At 40.5% G+C, this 14,977-nt stretch overlaps 1 protein-coding gene across 3 annotated transcripts in view; it reads left to right on the top strand.

The window, feature by feature from the left end:
• VRK2 (VRK serine/threonine kinase 2) overlaps positions 1 to 14,977 on the top strand; it is a 36,684-nt gene that overhangs the window by 2,028 nt on the left and 19,679 nt on the right. For all 3 annotated transcript variants that reach the window (XM_014307694.2, XM_031058318.1, XM_031058317.1), the window contains exons 2-6: positions 7,018 to 7,073; positions 7,545 to 7,614; positions 7,945 to 8,032; positions 8,170 to 8,278; positions 9,443 to 9,535. In XM_014307694.2, the coding sequence (XP_014163169.1) occupies positions 7,018 to 7,073; positions 7,545 to 7,614; positions 7,945 to 8,032; positions 8,170 to 8,278; positions 9,443 to 9,535 (416 nt within the window). The remainder of the gene's footprint in view (positions 1 to 7,017; positions 7,074 to 7,544; positions 7,615 to 7,944; positions 8,033 to 8,169; positions 8,279 to 9,442; positions 9,536 to 14,977) is intronic.

Genomic DNA, 14,977 nt, shown 5'->3' with positions numbered 1-14,977 from the left:
CAGCAGGAACAGTGAATGCTACCTGCAGCACTGCACTGAAGGCTCAGTTTCCCTCCTAGCTCATCAGTTAAAGAGAAAATGGACATTTATCCCTAAGTATTGACACTGAAGCTTTCTCTTTTTTTGTCCACCTCTTGATCTCTGATGTGTTTATATTAAAGTATACCATTCAGCAGCTTCTTGGGGCCTTGATGCTACAAAATTCAGCTGTCTTTGAGAACCAGGGGGAGTGAGGTGGATGACAAATTTTTGTGATTAAGATACAGGTGCTTGCAGACACCCCCTTTCCTCTGTGCTGTTCAGACTTGTTTTTAGAACATCTAGAGCAACCACTAACTTTGAGAGAAGGAGCTGTAGACAGGTGGGGGACAGGAGGTTCGATTGCCTGCCAGGTATGAAGAGCACAGCCCTTTTACTAAAGTAAAGGTTAACTTTGCCAGCTATATCTTTTAATAAGTATTTTTACAGTAGCAGTGTAAAGATTTTGATGTGGTTGTTATTGCTTAATTTCCCATTAAGGGTATTCCATACTCCATTAATCTATAACAACGTTCTTGAGAAATTTTACAGTATCTCTGCAAAATGTATTTACTGGGGGTGCATTTTGTGGAAGAAGGTTCTGTTCACTAAATCAAAGCTGCTGAAAGCCATTTACTGACCTTGAATCCCAGGATGCAAATGTTCAGAACTTATAATTGTGTGCATGAGAGTTACCATGATCTTCAGGTTCTGCCCTGCCTCACAAATGCTTTCCCTTGTTTTCTGATTATTCTTACTCTTTCCAATCTGTTCCAAATTGTTGTGTTGCTGGTGCTGCTTTGCTCTCAGGTAGAGCTGTCACCCCTTTGATAAGGGGAGCAGAATGAAGAGCACCTGTAGAAGGCTGGGACATTGGTGGTCTCACAACTCTCTGGTTTGTAGCCCTGTGGAGAGCAGTGGAAAATGAACCAAGAGCTGAGGAGCCTTACATTCTCTCATTTATCTCTCTGGTCACAGCCAGTAATTAACACCAATCTTTATATAAATCATTCTCTAGTCCTGCTGCAAGCACTCTATTAATGCACAATTTGGACTGAAAATTTAAATGCAGAAAGGTCACACAATGTTTTGTTAAGGTTCCTCTGTCACGTGAAGCCTGCTGCATCCAGTGCTATCTACTTGCAGGCTTCTTTCTCATGGAAAGGGATGGCTCTGATAGATAGAAATATTTCTTAAAATTTATGTACAAATGTTTGTTACATGGTGCCTTTTACAATAGAACTTACTACATTGTAAATGTGTTTTAATTTTATGAAGCTCAGGAAAGTAAGTATTGATAAAGTCATCATTGAATTGTACCCTGCTTGGAGATCAGTATAGCCAGTGTACTTTCCTTTCCTTTTGAGGTTTTTTCCTCACATTTTCAAGGAAGAGGGAAAGAATTTCTTCCTAAGCAGTGATTAAATGTGTGAATATTGTCTTTTAATACTAGCAGTACAGAGAGCCCTGCTACTGGAGGAGGTCTGCTAGGGCCTGTTCTTTTGAGCTGGGCTCATGGTGCAATCTAACTGCTGGTATTCTGGGAATCAGGCTGAGGTGGGAAAGAGTTTATTTCTGTTTCAGGCTAATTTCCATGGATAATGTGTATAGTTGTGAGCAGGGATGTACCTGTGTCAAGGAAGAGAAGCATCGATGGAAGCACGCTTGGTCCTGTTGTTCATTCCTTGGTTTGCTTGGGAAGCTGCTTTAGCAGTTGCTTCTGGAGAAACAAAGTCCTTCAGCAGTTGCCTAAATTAAAATAATTCAGCAAATTAATTCAAAATGCAGTAAAATTATACCAAAAGATAAATTCAGCATGGTTTTTATTAGTTCAATGGAAGGACGGATCATAATAGCAAAGCCCAGCAATTAAAAGCACTAGCAGGTAACTCAGGTTAGGGATGGATTTTTCTCAACTTGAAGATGCTAAAATACCTGCAGGTGTGAACCTTAGTGTGAAAATAAGTTTGTTAGTAGACAAACACAACTTCAGGAAGGGTTTTTTAGTCAGTCACTGTACAAATAGGGATACTGCAAGTGCCCTGTTTGAAGGCAAACTAAATCATAAACTTAGCATGATTTTGCTACTCAGAGGGTACTTAGGGCTAACCTGACCTGCACCATCTCTCAAAGAGAAAATATTCCTTACCTTTACTGGCTCTTGCTGGTGAGTGCTTCCTCTGGAATCTTCCCCCCCCCCTTTTTTTTTTCTCTTTTGGTCCCCTGTAAGCTCAAAGGCTTCACTTGGAATGTGTAACTCATTTTTGCACAGTAGTGGAAAGCCTGTTACAAAGCCTGCAGAGGTCATTGCTCTTACACTGTAGTGTTCTGCCACATCATGTGTTGGGGTTCTTCTTCCATATGCTGAGTAATGCTGGGAGGTCAGGAGAGCAGTTTTAATTGAATTTATTTACTATTTACTTTCAGAGGGGGATGGAGGAGGAGCTTTGGAGGACAGCTCAGGTACCTGTTGCCTCACAGAGGGCACTCCTTCAGTTGTCTTTGGCACCTGTACCCTACTGAAACTGGCATTGTATCTTCTGAGTGGGCACCATGTCAGACCAACAGATGGGCTGCAGCAGAATCTTGCCAGAAAACAGTTTGTGCATCAAGTTTTAAATATTGGAGGCCTGGGCTCCCATCTGAGAGTGCTGTAAGAGCAGGCCATGCAAAGCTTTTCTGCCTGGGGTTAAAGGATGTGTCATCCCTATTCCAGCTTGAAGTAATTAACTTTGAAAGTCAAACAATTGGCTTCCATTAATGTGGCATACAAAAACTCTGGTGAGTCAAGATTAGGGTTTCACAGAAACACAAGTAAGAAATGTTGTGAAATTTCTTTACCAGTACTGAATGCTCTTAACTTGCAGGCATTTGGAGTTACTTGCAAACCAGTAGAGCAGTTGAACACTATTTTGTCCCAAAATCAGTTTAGTTTGGTCTTGCAGAAGGTGGATCTAGTGGAGGGTTATGTATCTGTAATCTGTATAAAACCCCTCTACATTCTTAAAGCTACCTGGAATAAAAGTCTTGAATAAAACCTGGTCAAAAACACTGCTCAGCAAAGAGTCTGTCCAGGAAAAGATGCTGCATCTATAAAGTAACAGAGAAGCAGATCTTCCTTAGGCTGCAATGAAAGTGGGATGTAAACACCCTTCAAACATGGAATGTTTCAGTTTTTGGGAAATACTGGATATTGCAGTGTCAGGGAGGGGGAGGCAATGTGCTTTGTTTGCCTTTAAATGCTTGCCTTAGCACCTTCCCTATGTAGGAAATAGATGAAGTTGTGTTTAGCAAATGCTGCTTTTTATTTTTATTGACCTGTGTACATTCTGTTTTTAGTAATTCCATTGCTGCAGCTTGGGTCCTTTTTTATCATCAGATGCTCTGAGCAACACTCCTTCCCTGCTCTTAACCCATTGAATTTAACAGCTCTTGGCTTGACTTGAACAGAGTCAGAACTTCTCCAGCTTTTTTTATAGGTAGCCCGTAACTTCAAAATTGTGATATTTTTGAGATTGGTTTCAATTTCTGCAATAACTAAGCTGATATATCACTCCTCAGGATTAGCTAATGAATGGGACAAAGCAAAAATAAAATAGTAACAACTAGAGAACTTCTGAAAATACTTTTATTTGTGTTTCCCAAACAAATACATCCTCAAAATATCCAACAGTGGCAAAGACACCAGCTGTGGACAGGAGCAGGGCTGTTTCTCCAAACTGCCAAATCAGTGCTGTTTTCTTTTCCACTGTGTAAACTTTGTCAACAAAAGTGGTTCTGTGAGAGCCATTGAAAATATTTCACCATATTCCAAATGTGGCTGCCACAAATTAACTGCTAAAACTACAACAAGCACGTTTGAACTGGCAGAGGGAATTGGCACATTCCTCTGTCAGGCTGCAATTGTGCTGTGTGCTTGTAGGAAATGGCAGTTCAGCCACAAACACCCTTTTGTTACCATAGCTGGTTAACATTTAGAGAGTGCCATTAATTAAGGATGTGGCACTCAGCAAGAAAAAAGATGAAATTCATGGTTAAAGGATGATAAGACCATAACTGCTGTGCTGGGTGAAACCAGAGAATCCTGGACATGGGTTAATACCAGGTGAGGTTTTTGTGCAGGCATAGTAGTTGGAAATCATGGCTGGGATGTGAATCTTACTGCACTGCTTTATTTCAGAGGGCATTTTAAAGCTGTGTGCCCCACTCTGGTGTGCTGGATTGAAGGGGAGGGAGGGAAAGCAGAGCTGTGCCCTTTGCCCTCTGCAAATGTTTTGTGAGACTCCTCTTGGCATGAGGTGAAAGCAGCCACAGCCTCCTTCACAACTACATCCTGCACCAGTGCTCCCAGTTCTGCAGACAATGGTTTGGGTTGTGTGCCTGCAGCAACACCCCCCTCCCCAAATGTCAGGGTTGTGCATCTCTAGTTGACAAAAGCAGCAGAAGCTGGGAACTTATGCACTTGTTATGCTATTTTAAGGGCTTTTTTTTCAGACATAATCTCACCATATAGTGCTCCTGGTACCCTCTGTGAGTACTTATCTGCCATCAGAGACCTCCTGCCTATCAGCACTGCTCTCCTGCAGAGTCTCTGCTCACTGTCCTGCAGTCTAGCATTTAACTGATTGTAATATTATAAATAGCCATGTGCTACCACACAGAACGAGGCTAGCACATGGCTAATTACGAGTATACAGTAATTAACTATGAGCTAAACTCGCAGGAGAGTATGTGGTGGTGGTCTATGAGGTATGTAATCAGACTGTTTGTTAAACCTTGGGAGCCTTTCCAGTCTGTTAAATAACTATACATAGTAATGAGACAATTTTTAAAGAAACATTTATGTTTATTTATGGACAAAAAAATAGTCTGTCTTTTTTCTGAGCTGTGACTGGGGTATTGCTGGTTGGCATCTGAATGGGTAATTAAAGTGAAGTAACAAAAGGTGCACCTACAACTTCTGCTCACCTGTATGGGTGAGACTGATTGTCCCAGCATTATCTATGTAAGAAGTTTAGTGTTATTCGTGGGGACTGTTGTTCCTTGTTCCATGTATGTGCATGTGTGTTCCATGCACATACATGGAACAAGGAACAACAGTCTTTCTCTTTTTGTACACTTGAATGGAACTCACTTTGTGGGGCACCTGTTTCAGTATCGTGTTGAGCTTTGACTTTTCTCCCTTTTCACTTTGTAACCATTGCTGGTTATGTTTGGGTTTATTTTCCTTCAGGATCTGTGACTTTCAGTGTGACTCCAAAAGCATCCAAGCCAGCACAGTGTAAGAACCACGGGGGTGAAGCCCTTTTGCTGGGCTACCTCCTGTTAATTGCTCCTCTTCATTACCCTGACAGCTGTTACTCTGTTCCAGATTACCATGAATGAGGCCTCTCTTTATAAAATGTCAAGAAGTCTACAGGGAAGTTAGATCAGCCTCTTTCAAATACATTTAAATTTGATACTTGCCTACACCTATCAAACCTCTGTTAAGTAACTTGGTATTGAGCTACATTTTCTTATCCAGAGGTTCTTTTCTGATCTGTGCCAGTGAAGGGAGCTCATCAAATTCTGTTTGGGTAATGTGATGTTGTTGAATGCAGTGAAAACATATGGGATGTGCTCCTTTTACTAATGTCTTCAATGAACACATATTATATATATGGCAGAGAAAAATGAAAGATGTAAATGCCTGTGCCTTAATTCCCACTTCAGTACAAAAATACGGTAAGAACAAAGTGTACCAAAACTTCCCTTTTAGTAGATTTAATGTGTGTTCTGGATGTGACTGTTACTTGTGTGGGTCTATGGATAGTTCACATCTTCCAGACCTACTGTTTTAATATTTTAATTTTATTTTAATGAGTTATTAGCACAGCAGCATTCACATGGGGAAGTATCAGTGGGGAGCCTGTGGGTGTTTGGGGTGTGTACCCTGCCAGATTCAACCAAGATGCTGAACAGAATTGAAGGAAGATGGCAGCTGAAGGAGACTGTTCATTGTAGAAGTATTTTTATGCCCTGAGCATCAAAAAAAGTAAGCTTGGATGGTTTGATTAGATCCAAGTTTACTTGATTTTTATTATGCGGATAAAAGGGGTCTATTTTTGTGTGTGCTCATGGTTGAAGTGTTTCACACCTGGACTGTTGTTGGTATTTGATCATTATCAGAAGTTTGAAAGGGACACTTATTTCCTAGGAATTGTATTCTTTTTACCTTTTTTCAGTGATGATTCTAAAAGATGATTTAGTCTCATTAAATTTTAATCCCAGTGTAGCTCTATGTAGCTTCAGTAGTATCAGAGAGAGCTGATAGTTCTCTCAGGGTCAGAAGAAAATAGGATTGCATTGTCTGTGCACAGAGGTTCTGTCTCCTGGGCTGTAATTGGCACATGTGGTCAATTATTGTTTTGAAATCTCTACTTGCACTGAGAGGCACAATCCCTCAGCTCCCCTTTAGGCAGGTGGTGGCTGTGCTATCCCCAACTTAGGCCAGTGTCTAAATAATGCCAGAATAGAAATCAAGGTTCTAGGGCCAAATTAATTTGTGATAGAGGAAAGCAGACAATCCTGTCTAGAGGCATAATGTAGGTCAGATCTTTAAAGTGGTGTCTTTGTCACGACAGCAGATTGACAGCAACCAAATACAGTGGTTTTCCAATTGGCTGGAATGGCTTAAACAGGGTCTGTCCTAATGGAATGGCTCATTGTGGTGCCAGTCTGCACTGAGGACATCCTGCTTACTCCTTAATTAACATCCAGGGGACACTTCTGGAAACAGGGCTTCAAATTGCTTCTCTACTTGTTGATTAAAACTTCTCTCTGTGTGTTGGTTTTGTTTTATATTTCTTTGAACTTGGCAAAGCTGTGGCCTTTAAAAGCAGGAATTCAGACTATCTTTTGGTGTGTATTTTTGGTTGCCTGACTCAGTGTTAGCACAGTCTTTATTTGCAGTTACATTTTGTTGCATACAGCTTGATCTCCATCTCTGTTCCTTTACAGCATCCCCTCAAATTCAGGTTCCTGTAGAAGATGATGCAGTGCATGTCATTAAAGTGGTAATGTGTAGATCTCATTTCTAAATTATTAACTTGCATGCAGTTCTTTCTCTTAATTATCTACCCTTATTTTCAGCATTGGGTCTTTATTGCATGCTTGTTGCTTTTGGTGCTTTGGGTTTTTTATATCTTTTCCCTTCTTGGGGATATATTTGGCATTTCCATGACACACAGTATTTCCTTGACTTGATTTTTTTCCTTGATTACAACCCTCAACAGTTTAGTAAGGAAAATTAGACTGTGATCTGAAAATAGTGTCTTAAATAATATCTGAAATAATCTGTGTTGTTTATGAAAATACATTGCCAAACAACTTTTCTTTTTAGCTACTTAAGTTTCAGGTGACATGGAATCTGGGAGGTGGGAGATAAAAAGGGTTTCATTCTCTTGGTATTTCTTATATGCTTTCCTTAAGAAACTGTTGTGTTTCTAAGGCCTTTTATGATACCAACTTTATTTGTTTCTCAACAGGAATATCTTGAAAATGGCCCCTTGTTTTCTGAGCTGAAGTTTTACCAGAGGGCAGCAAAACAAGAGCACAGTAAGTAATGTCTCAGGTAGAGGTAAGGACAAGTCTGGGTTTAACTACTTTTGTTAAGAACTGTTGCTTTAGAGCTTGAAAGGCAGAACCAGTGGCAGCTGGTGCTGTGGTAGTTCTGGAATGCTGTTGGTTTTGTTATTTGGGTGTTGGCCTTGTCCTTTCTGGTCAGAGGAGAGAACAGAAGCCAAGCAGCCAGAACAGGGCCAGATTTATTATCTGTACACCAAAGAATGGACTCCAGAGACAGGCCCAGCCCTAGGACAGAGAAAACACCCCACACCTGGAGTTCTCAGCTGCCTTTAACCCAATGTTATGTTCTTCTTATTACAGTAAGAAAATGGATGAATCTCAAAAAAATAAGATGTTTAGGAATTCCAGTGTTTTGGGGATCAGGTCTGGCCGAGTACAAGGGAAAAAGGTAATGAGATAAATGGTAATTAAGCCTCAATTTGACTGATGACCCATTTTCAAAAATGGAGATTTAGTCCTTTCAATCTGACACAAACTTGCAGTCATGTCTTAAAGGATTCCTCTCTTTTCTGTATTTCCTCATAGCTACAGGTTCATGGTCATGGAGAGACTGGGGCAAGACCTTCAAAGAATTTTTGAAGATTGTGGCAGCAGGTTTAAGAAGGAGATTGTTCTGCAGCTTGGGGCACGGATGGTATGCACAGAGAGAGGAAATTACTGTGTCTCAAATTTGCTGAGTTCAACTAGAGAATTATCTTGCTAATACAGCTCCTTTAGGTGGCTGTTGAGTTTAGACTTAAATGTGTAAATGCTATGTGTTTTCTTATTTCTCTGGGGTTTTTTAGGGAAAAAGTATTTAGTAGAAAATCAAGACTCCCCTACAAACTGAAATTTGGTCAAACCAATTTTTTTTCCTAATAGGTTAAAACACAGACCATCCACTTCAACCTGTGTGTCTAGACTGAGATGTGTAAGCCTATTCTCATGTTTCAACATGTATTGATTTTTTTTCAGTGTCTGAAGGGTATTGTATTAGACATCCATATTTGTCAAAGTTCACAATTGCATGCCTGAATGCCAAATTTTCAGTGTGTTTGCTGAACACACTGCTCATACAGGCCAGGATTTGTCCAGTCTGCAAATACCAGTTTTGTTCTCAAATGGGTGTCGCTGGCACATTCCAACAGCAAGTTACATATGTGCTCCTTTGTAACATGATTTGTGTTGTGAAATACTGTGAATACTGTATTGCTGAGCAGAGGTGGATGGAAAATGGAGTAGAGGCAATGATCTTGAGTTAGAGAAGAGGAACTCTTAGACTGGATGCATCCAAAGCATCCCTTTAACCTAAATAATAATATTTTTTTTAATTGAAGGGCTTTCATAGTCACATAATTGAGAAACTTGTAACACTCCAAAAGTCAGACTTGGCTTCTCCTTTGGATGGGTTGCCACGTGCAAGTGTGTTTTTTAATAATTAGAGGAGCTGGAGGTGTTGATGCAGGAAGCTGTGACATGAGATGCTGGTCATATCATAACTGGCAGGATCAAATGTATGCCAGACCTTTAGAAATGATGGAATATGATCTTTCCTAGAGCTTGGTGTTGTCAGCATCTCCTCTGGTGTTTGGAAGTACTGGTTTCATTCTTGCTTTGTGATTTAGAAGTGGTACTCAGGTAGTTCCACAGGGATATCTCAAGCAGAGTATGGCTTGTTTATGCTTTGCCATCATTAGTCCAAGCCAAATTTGTCACCTCAGCCTGTGTAGCCCTTGGCTCCCCTGTCTAGTGAGAAATATTTGGGGGCAGAGTGGAGAAGATGATGATGTTCTCTCCTCTGTTCTGCAATCTTTCCTAGTTGGATACTTTGGAGTACATACATGAAAATGAGTATGTCCATGGGGACATTAAAGCAGCAAATCTTCTTCTGGGCTACAGCAATCCACACGAGGTGAGCATGTTTACTTATCTGCACCTTTACTGTGTTTATAACCATTGAAAAGTTTCAAGTTTTGCAAATGTTTGCTTTCACAATTCACATATTAAAAGGAGTTTATGTATGAGCATTGACGTCCCCTCACAACAGATCTGAGAGTGGCTCTGTGGAGCTTGAGGGCTGAAAAAGAAGCAGGACAAAGCTGGGCTTTGTTCCCTCTGTGTTCTGCTGACTGGGACACTGCTATGGATGAGTAAACTAATGAAGAGGATAAATTGTGGGACCTAATTGCTGCTCTAGGTTATACCAGTTAAAGGATTGGATGTGGCCATTGTACTTTCATTCTGGGAAGTTCTAGATTTCTAATATTGCCATGAATTGTTTCCATGCCCTAACTCTCCTGTCCTGCTCATTGTAGTGCATAGAACAGGTAAGTAGGATTAAAGTTGCTGTTCTCTGGCACTCTGAAGTCAGCCTTGAAATGGAAGTCTTTGGGTGAAATGTTTTAAAACAAATCTTTTGGTCCTGTCCTATTCCACGTGCTCTTCTGTCTTTTTTTTTTTTCTTCAGGTAATAAAATCTAAGTATGCTTTTTTAATTGGAAAAAAAAAATAATTTAGGAAAAAAGGACATCTCCAACTTCACTTAAATATAATTAGCTGTAAGCAATACTTCTTTCAATTTTGGTTTCTTTGCTGCTGTGATAAAGAACCAGATCTTGCAAAGCAGCTCACTGCCATTGGAGGTGAACCATTTGAGTATATCTGCTCTTTTTAAAAGCTTCAAGTTAAATGGCTGAGTCAAATTTAACTTGTCAGCTTTCTGAAAGACATCATTTGAAACGCAGCATGGCTGTTTAGGACAAGCCTGGTTTATACAGTGGGAGCAGCCAGTGCATAATCACAGTTTATGGTGTTCTGCTGAATCCAGAGGAGGAGGCTCTTTAGAGCCAAATTGATCTGCAGCCATTAGCATAACTCAAATGACTTTTCTTTTGTCTTGGCTATTGTATATTTTTATGACAAGAAATGCTGTTGTTTTTCAAATTGCAATCACTTTGGAAGTGTCCACTTCCAGTAATCATAAAATGTTAAGACTTGGAGCTGACTTGGAGTTGGGCAGGTTGCTGGGTGATTTTCTGATTTGTTTCTTGTGTTATTTGTATGAAGATTGTGCTGTACTTGTAATTTGCTTTAATGGTAGTAAATTCATTGACAGGTTAAAAATAAGGTACTTGTGAGTTAGTGGACAGAGGTTTTAGTGTTTATTTTCTAGGGTTTATTAAATAAATCAGTAGATGCTCCAGTTTGAGTAGCTCCTAACTCAGCATCTACAAAGTGTACATCACTGCTGAGAGGTTTGCTGCAGAATTTTGTTTCACCAAAATTTCTCTTCCACTGAAATTATTCTATAAAACATTTTTAAAAGTTCTTATTCTAGTTCAGAGGTGCTAATGGGGAGAATTTCTAGTATTGCTTGCATTTCTATGGTCTGAATTAAATTTTCATTCCTGTATGTGTGAAGTGTCTGTGCCACCTTTTTCTCTCTGCTAACACAGTGAGTAACTCGATTGCCTTGGTCTTGGTTGGATTTTTTTTTAAATGTAAAATGATCAACCTAATCTCATAAATAGGGAGTGAGAGCATCTAGCCTGTGACAAACTCCAACTCAGGAGTACAAGCCCAGGGGCTTCTCTAGCTCCAGTGGGAGTTGGCATAATAAAACTGCCTGACCTAACGATTTCTGTTATGAGGTTTTTCAAAAATTTAATGCCAGTGGGTTTTTTTTCTTTAGGGTCTAGGATTTTAAGAGAAAATATATTTTAAGTGTTCTAGAATTAAAGAAACTTGTTTTAAAAAGAAACCAATAACTCATATCTTAAAAATAATATTAATCTCTATTCAAAATATAGTTCCATATCCTGTTTTGGTAAAGAGCGATAAATCTCTATTCAAAAAAGCAGGTGTACCTTTATACTCAACTTTATCTTTTTTTGCAACTGCAGAAAGTCAGTGACAAATTTGCATCTAAGAATGCATATCAACAGTCACTAAATGACAGAAAAAAAATGCAATTTTCCTGTGTTAGACTTCCTGCTGCTGATCTCTCTCTCTTCTGTAAATTAACCTGGTGAATTTACACCATGGCCAATAAACAAGAGTCCCCTTTCTCAAAGGGCATGTGAAATCCATACTGCTATCCCCTAGTTTCTGTGGCACAGCAGAGAAACAAATAAAGTCAAGGTGCTGTCAGTGTGTGACCTCCAAAGGATGGTTAGAAATGGGGAGAGGCTCCAGTGAGTGCCCTCAGAGAGCTGCAGGTGTGCTCAGCAGGGGCAGCGGGGCCATCCCTGAGCTCCAGGTCACAGGATCAATTCTGCACTCAATGGTCTGAGCACGAGCCTGCCCAGGGACTGCCAGAGCAGCACTGATGGTCTGAGGGGACTGCACAGCCCATGAATCTCACACAGGCCTCAAAGGAAACCTAAAGTCATCAGAACTATCAATTACAGGTGAAGCACAGTCTCAGGGCTGGGGAGAGTTAAGGATAATTTGTTGCATGGTCCTGTTTGTATGATAAAGCAGAGCAAGCAGCATGGATAGAAACTCTGAAAGAAATTTAAATCCATTCATCTCATTTAAATGGTGATGCTATTAAGAGGGGCAAGTGGTCACCAGACAAGAGCTTAAAATCTGCATTTTAAATAAATGAGGTGTAGGAGAGCACCTCCTGCAATCACCTTGTAGCATTTTCCCCCATGGATTTTATGGGCAGACGTGTTGCAGACTCAAGTCTGTTTGGGTTTAAAAGCTGTGAATTTTAATTGCATGTGCACCTCAGTCCTGATTTTAAGTGTTACTTAGACCAAGTCAGTTACATTATAGAACTCTGACTTGATTATCAGAGATAGAAGAATACAAAATTGTTTCAGAAGATACAGAAATCATGCATTGATCTTTTGGGAAAAAGTTGCATGAAAGCAATTCTGACTTCAAGCTGTTTTTCTTTGTGAGGTGAATCATCATGATTCCTGCTTTTTAGCCCATTGGGACAGACTTGCTAAAGTGCAGGTGAATTGAGAAAAAAATCAGATTTTCTCTGTTCTCCTTCAGGGCAGAGATGCCCTGTGCCCCTTCCCCTCTCTCTGCTGCTAACCACAATGGACCTCAGTCTGCCTTTACCCTTTTTGTAGCCCAGTGCCCAGCTGAACCTGACAGCACTCTGGCCATTAGCAACCAATCTGCCTCTTATTAGTAGGTATCTACTTAATTATTTACAGGCATGACATAACCTAGGAATGGAAACACACAGAGAAAATCACTGTACTTGATCCTTCCAGCAATAAACCTCCTGCTCTGTCCTTCAAGATAAAGGGAATAGCATGAGAATCCAGAGGGCCAGGCTAATAAATGCCCAGCTCAGTGCAATTAAATATCATCATGGGTCCAGTTTGTAAGAATTGTGTGTGTTTAGCAGATATTTAGCACTTGAGACACCAAGCACTGTGAGGGAGTTGTGCACAGAAAGGGCAGAGAATGGCTGAAACTGTGGCTGCCTGCTTGTGCTCACAAATAATTATTTGTGTCTGTGATCATTCACTTGACCAAGATGGGCACGTTTACGTGTACATGGAATTAAAGGGGAAGACACTAGAAATCTGGCTCATGGTTGGGAACAAAAATCTATTAACAGACCATGCTGAGCACTGCAGAGCCTGGTGCAAACCGGGCTGTGTAAAGAAGAGAAACCTGAACAAAAACAAGAGTTAAAGTAAGTGAGTGGGAAGGAGTGTACACTGTACCACAGCTAAACCCAGCTGTTCTGGGCTTGTCCCTGCTACACCTTCATCATCCACAGCACCTTTTCCTATTCCAGTGTCCTGTTTGTCTTGGTTGCTCTGCTCTGTTTTGTTTTTTGGTTTTTTGTTTTTTTGGTGTTTTTTTTGGTTCTTATTTGGGTTTTTTTCCCAAAGAAAACATGCAGATAGGTGTTCCAATACCATAAATATTTTCTACTAAAACTGCCTTAATTTTTGTCAGTATTCTTTAACACTCATCTGCTTTTCCCCTTCCCCATTCCCTTAAAAAATCCACAACAACTATAAACTCTAAATGAGCTACCTCTACCATGTTCTGAGCAAATTTGGAAGGGCATGCAGTATTACATTATCAAAAAGTGACAACCAGCTATAAAGAACTATATATCTTTTTAATGATGAAAGGGTTATAATGAGAATTGATGAAATGAAATTAATGGTAATTTAAAATAACACAGTCATTCTGATAATGGTTGTGGCAAGGTTGTAACAGTGCCTAGCTGGTTTTGTACAAGCTGAAGGGGATTGATTTTTGTTAGTGGCCAAGAGGCTTTGCCTTGAGAGGCTGCCATGTTTGTGGAAAAAAATCTGATGTGAAAATTATGGAAGTGATCAATGGCCCAGCTAGAAAGAAGCTGACCTGGTACACTCATGGCCAACTTTTGAGAAGAACTGCTGTGATCAGATGTCAGGATCACCCTGCATGTGAGTGGCTTTAGGAAGCAGTTGCTTCTTTATTTCCAGGTCTTTCCACCTTCAGTTAGTGCAGGATAACTTAAAGTTCCTTCTCACTTCTAGGGGATTTTCGGTATAAATTGAAAACTGCTCTGCTGATACGGCCACTGAAGGTGTTTTATGCAAATCCATTGGTTTAAAATTATGGACCATTATGGAGCTGCCTTAAAAATAAAGAAGTACAAAGTTACTGTGATAGGATAATTGGGAGGGGGGGGTTAAATTTGACTAGCAAATATTTGTGGCTGCTTTCTGGGTGGCCTGTTGTTGGTATAGTTTAAAAGATCACTAAGGCTGGGCTGTCACATGGGAGTCTCTGTCACATAAGCTGGCATGCCCAGCCCAAACCAGAGAGCTGCCAGAGGTGCTGTGGGTGTATTTTCTTTACTAGCAGTTGAAATCTTATTTTAATGTTAATTTTAAAGGTATTTTATCTTCCTGTCTATGTCAGAAACCTATAGTCAAGCAGAATCCAAAGCACAGCACTGAGTCTGGGAAGAATGCTCCTAGGCTCCTCTCTCCTTCCCAGCCCACAAAGGATGCAGGAGACTCACAGAACTTGGTTTTTAGGGTACTTTGAGTGAGCTCTCTGGCTGTGGGCTCAGTTAGGGCAGCACCAGAGCATCAGGAATACACCAGAGAATGGATGCGGGAGAAAATCAAATCAGTCAGCCTGACCAAGCTGATGCCCCGTTCCAGATTTTGTAGCCATCCATGCCTCTGGTCTTTAATCTTGTATCCCAGTTTGGCTGGGCTGTCAGGTGAGAAACATCATCAATAATCTTAAAAGCCACCCCCCTGCAGGAAGTGAGGGCTGCAGCCCAGCTTACACGCTCCAGATAAGCTCAGATCCTGCAGCAGAAACAGTAAAACCAAGAGACCAGCAATCCCAGGATTTGAAGCTG

Source organism: Geospiza fortis, unplaced genomic scaffold (assembly GCF_000277835.1).
Source record: "Geospiza fortis unplaced genomic scaffold, GeoFor_1.0 scaffold275, whole genome shotgun sequence".
Classification (NCBI taxonomy): domain Eukaryota; kingdom Metazoa; phylum Chordata; class Aves; order Passeriformes; family Thraupidae; genus Geospiza; species Geospiza fortis.
Note: the sequence above shows the minus strand (reverse complement) of the source record. Positions and strands in the feature narration are given on the sequence as shown.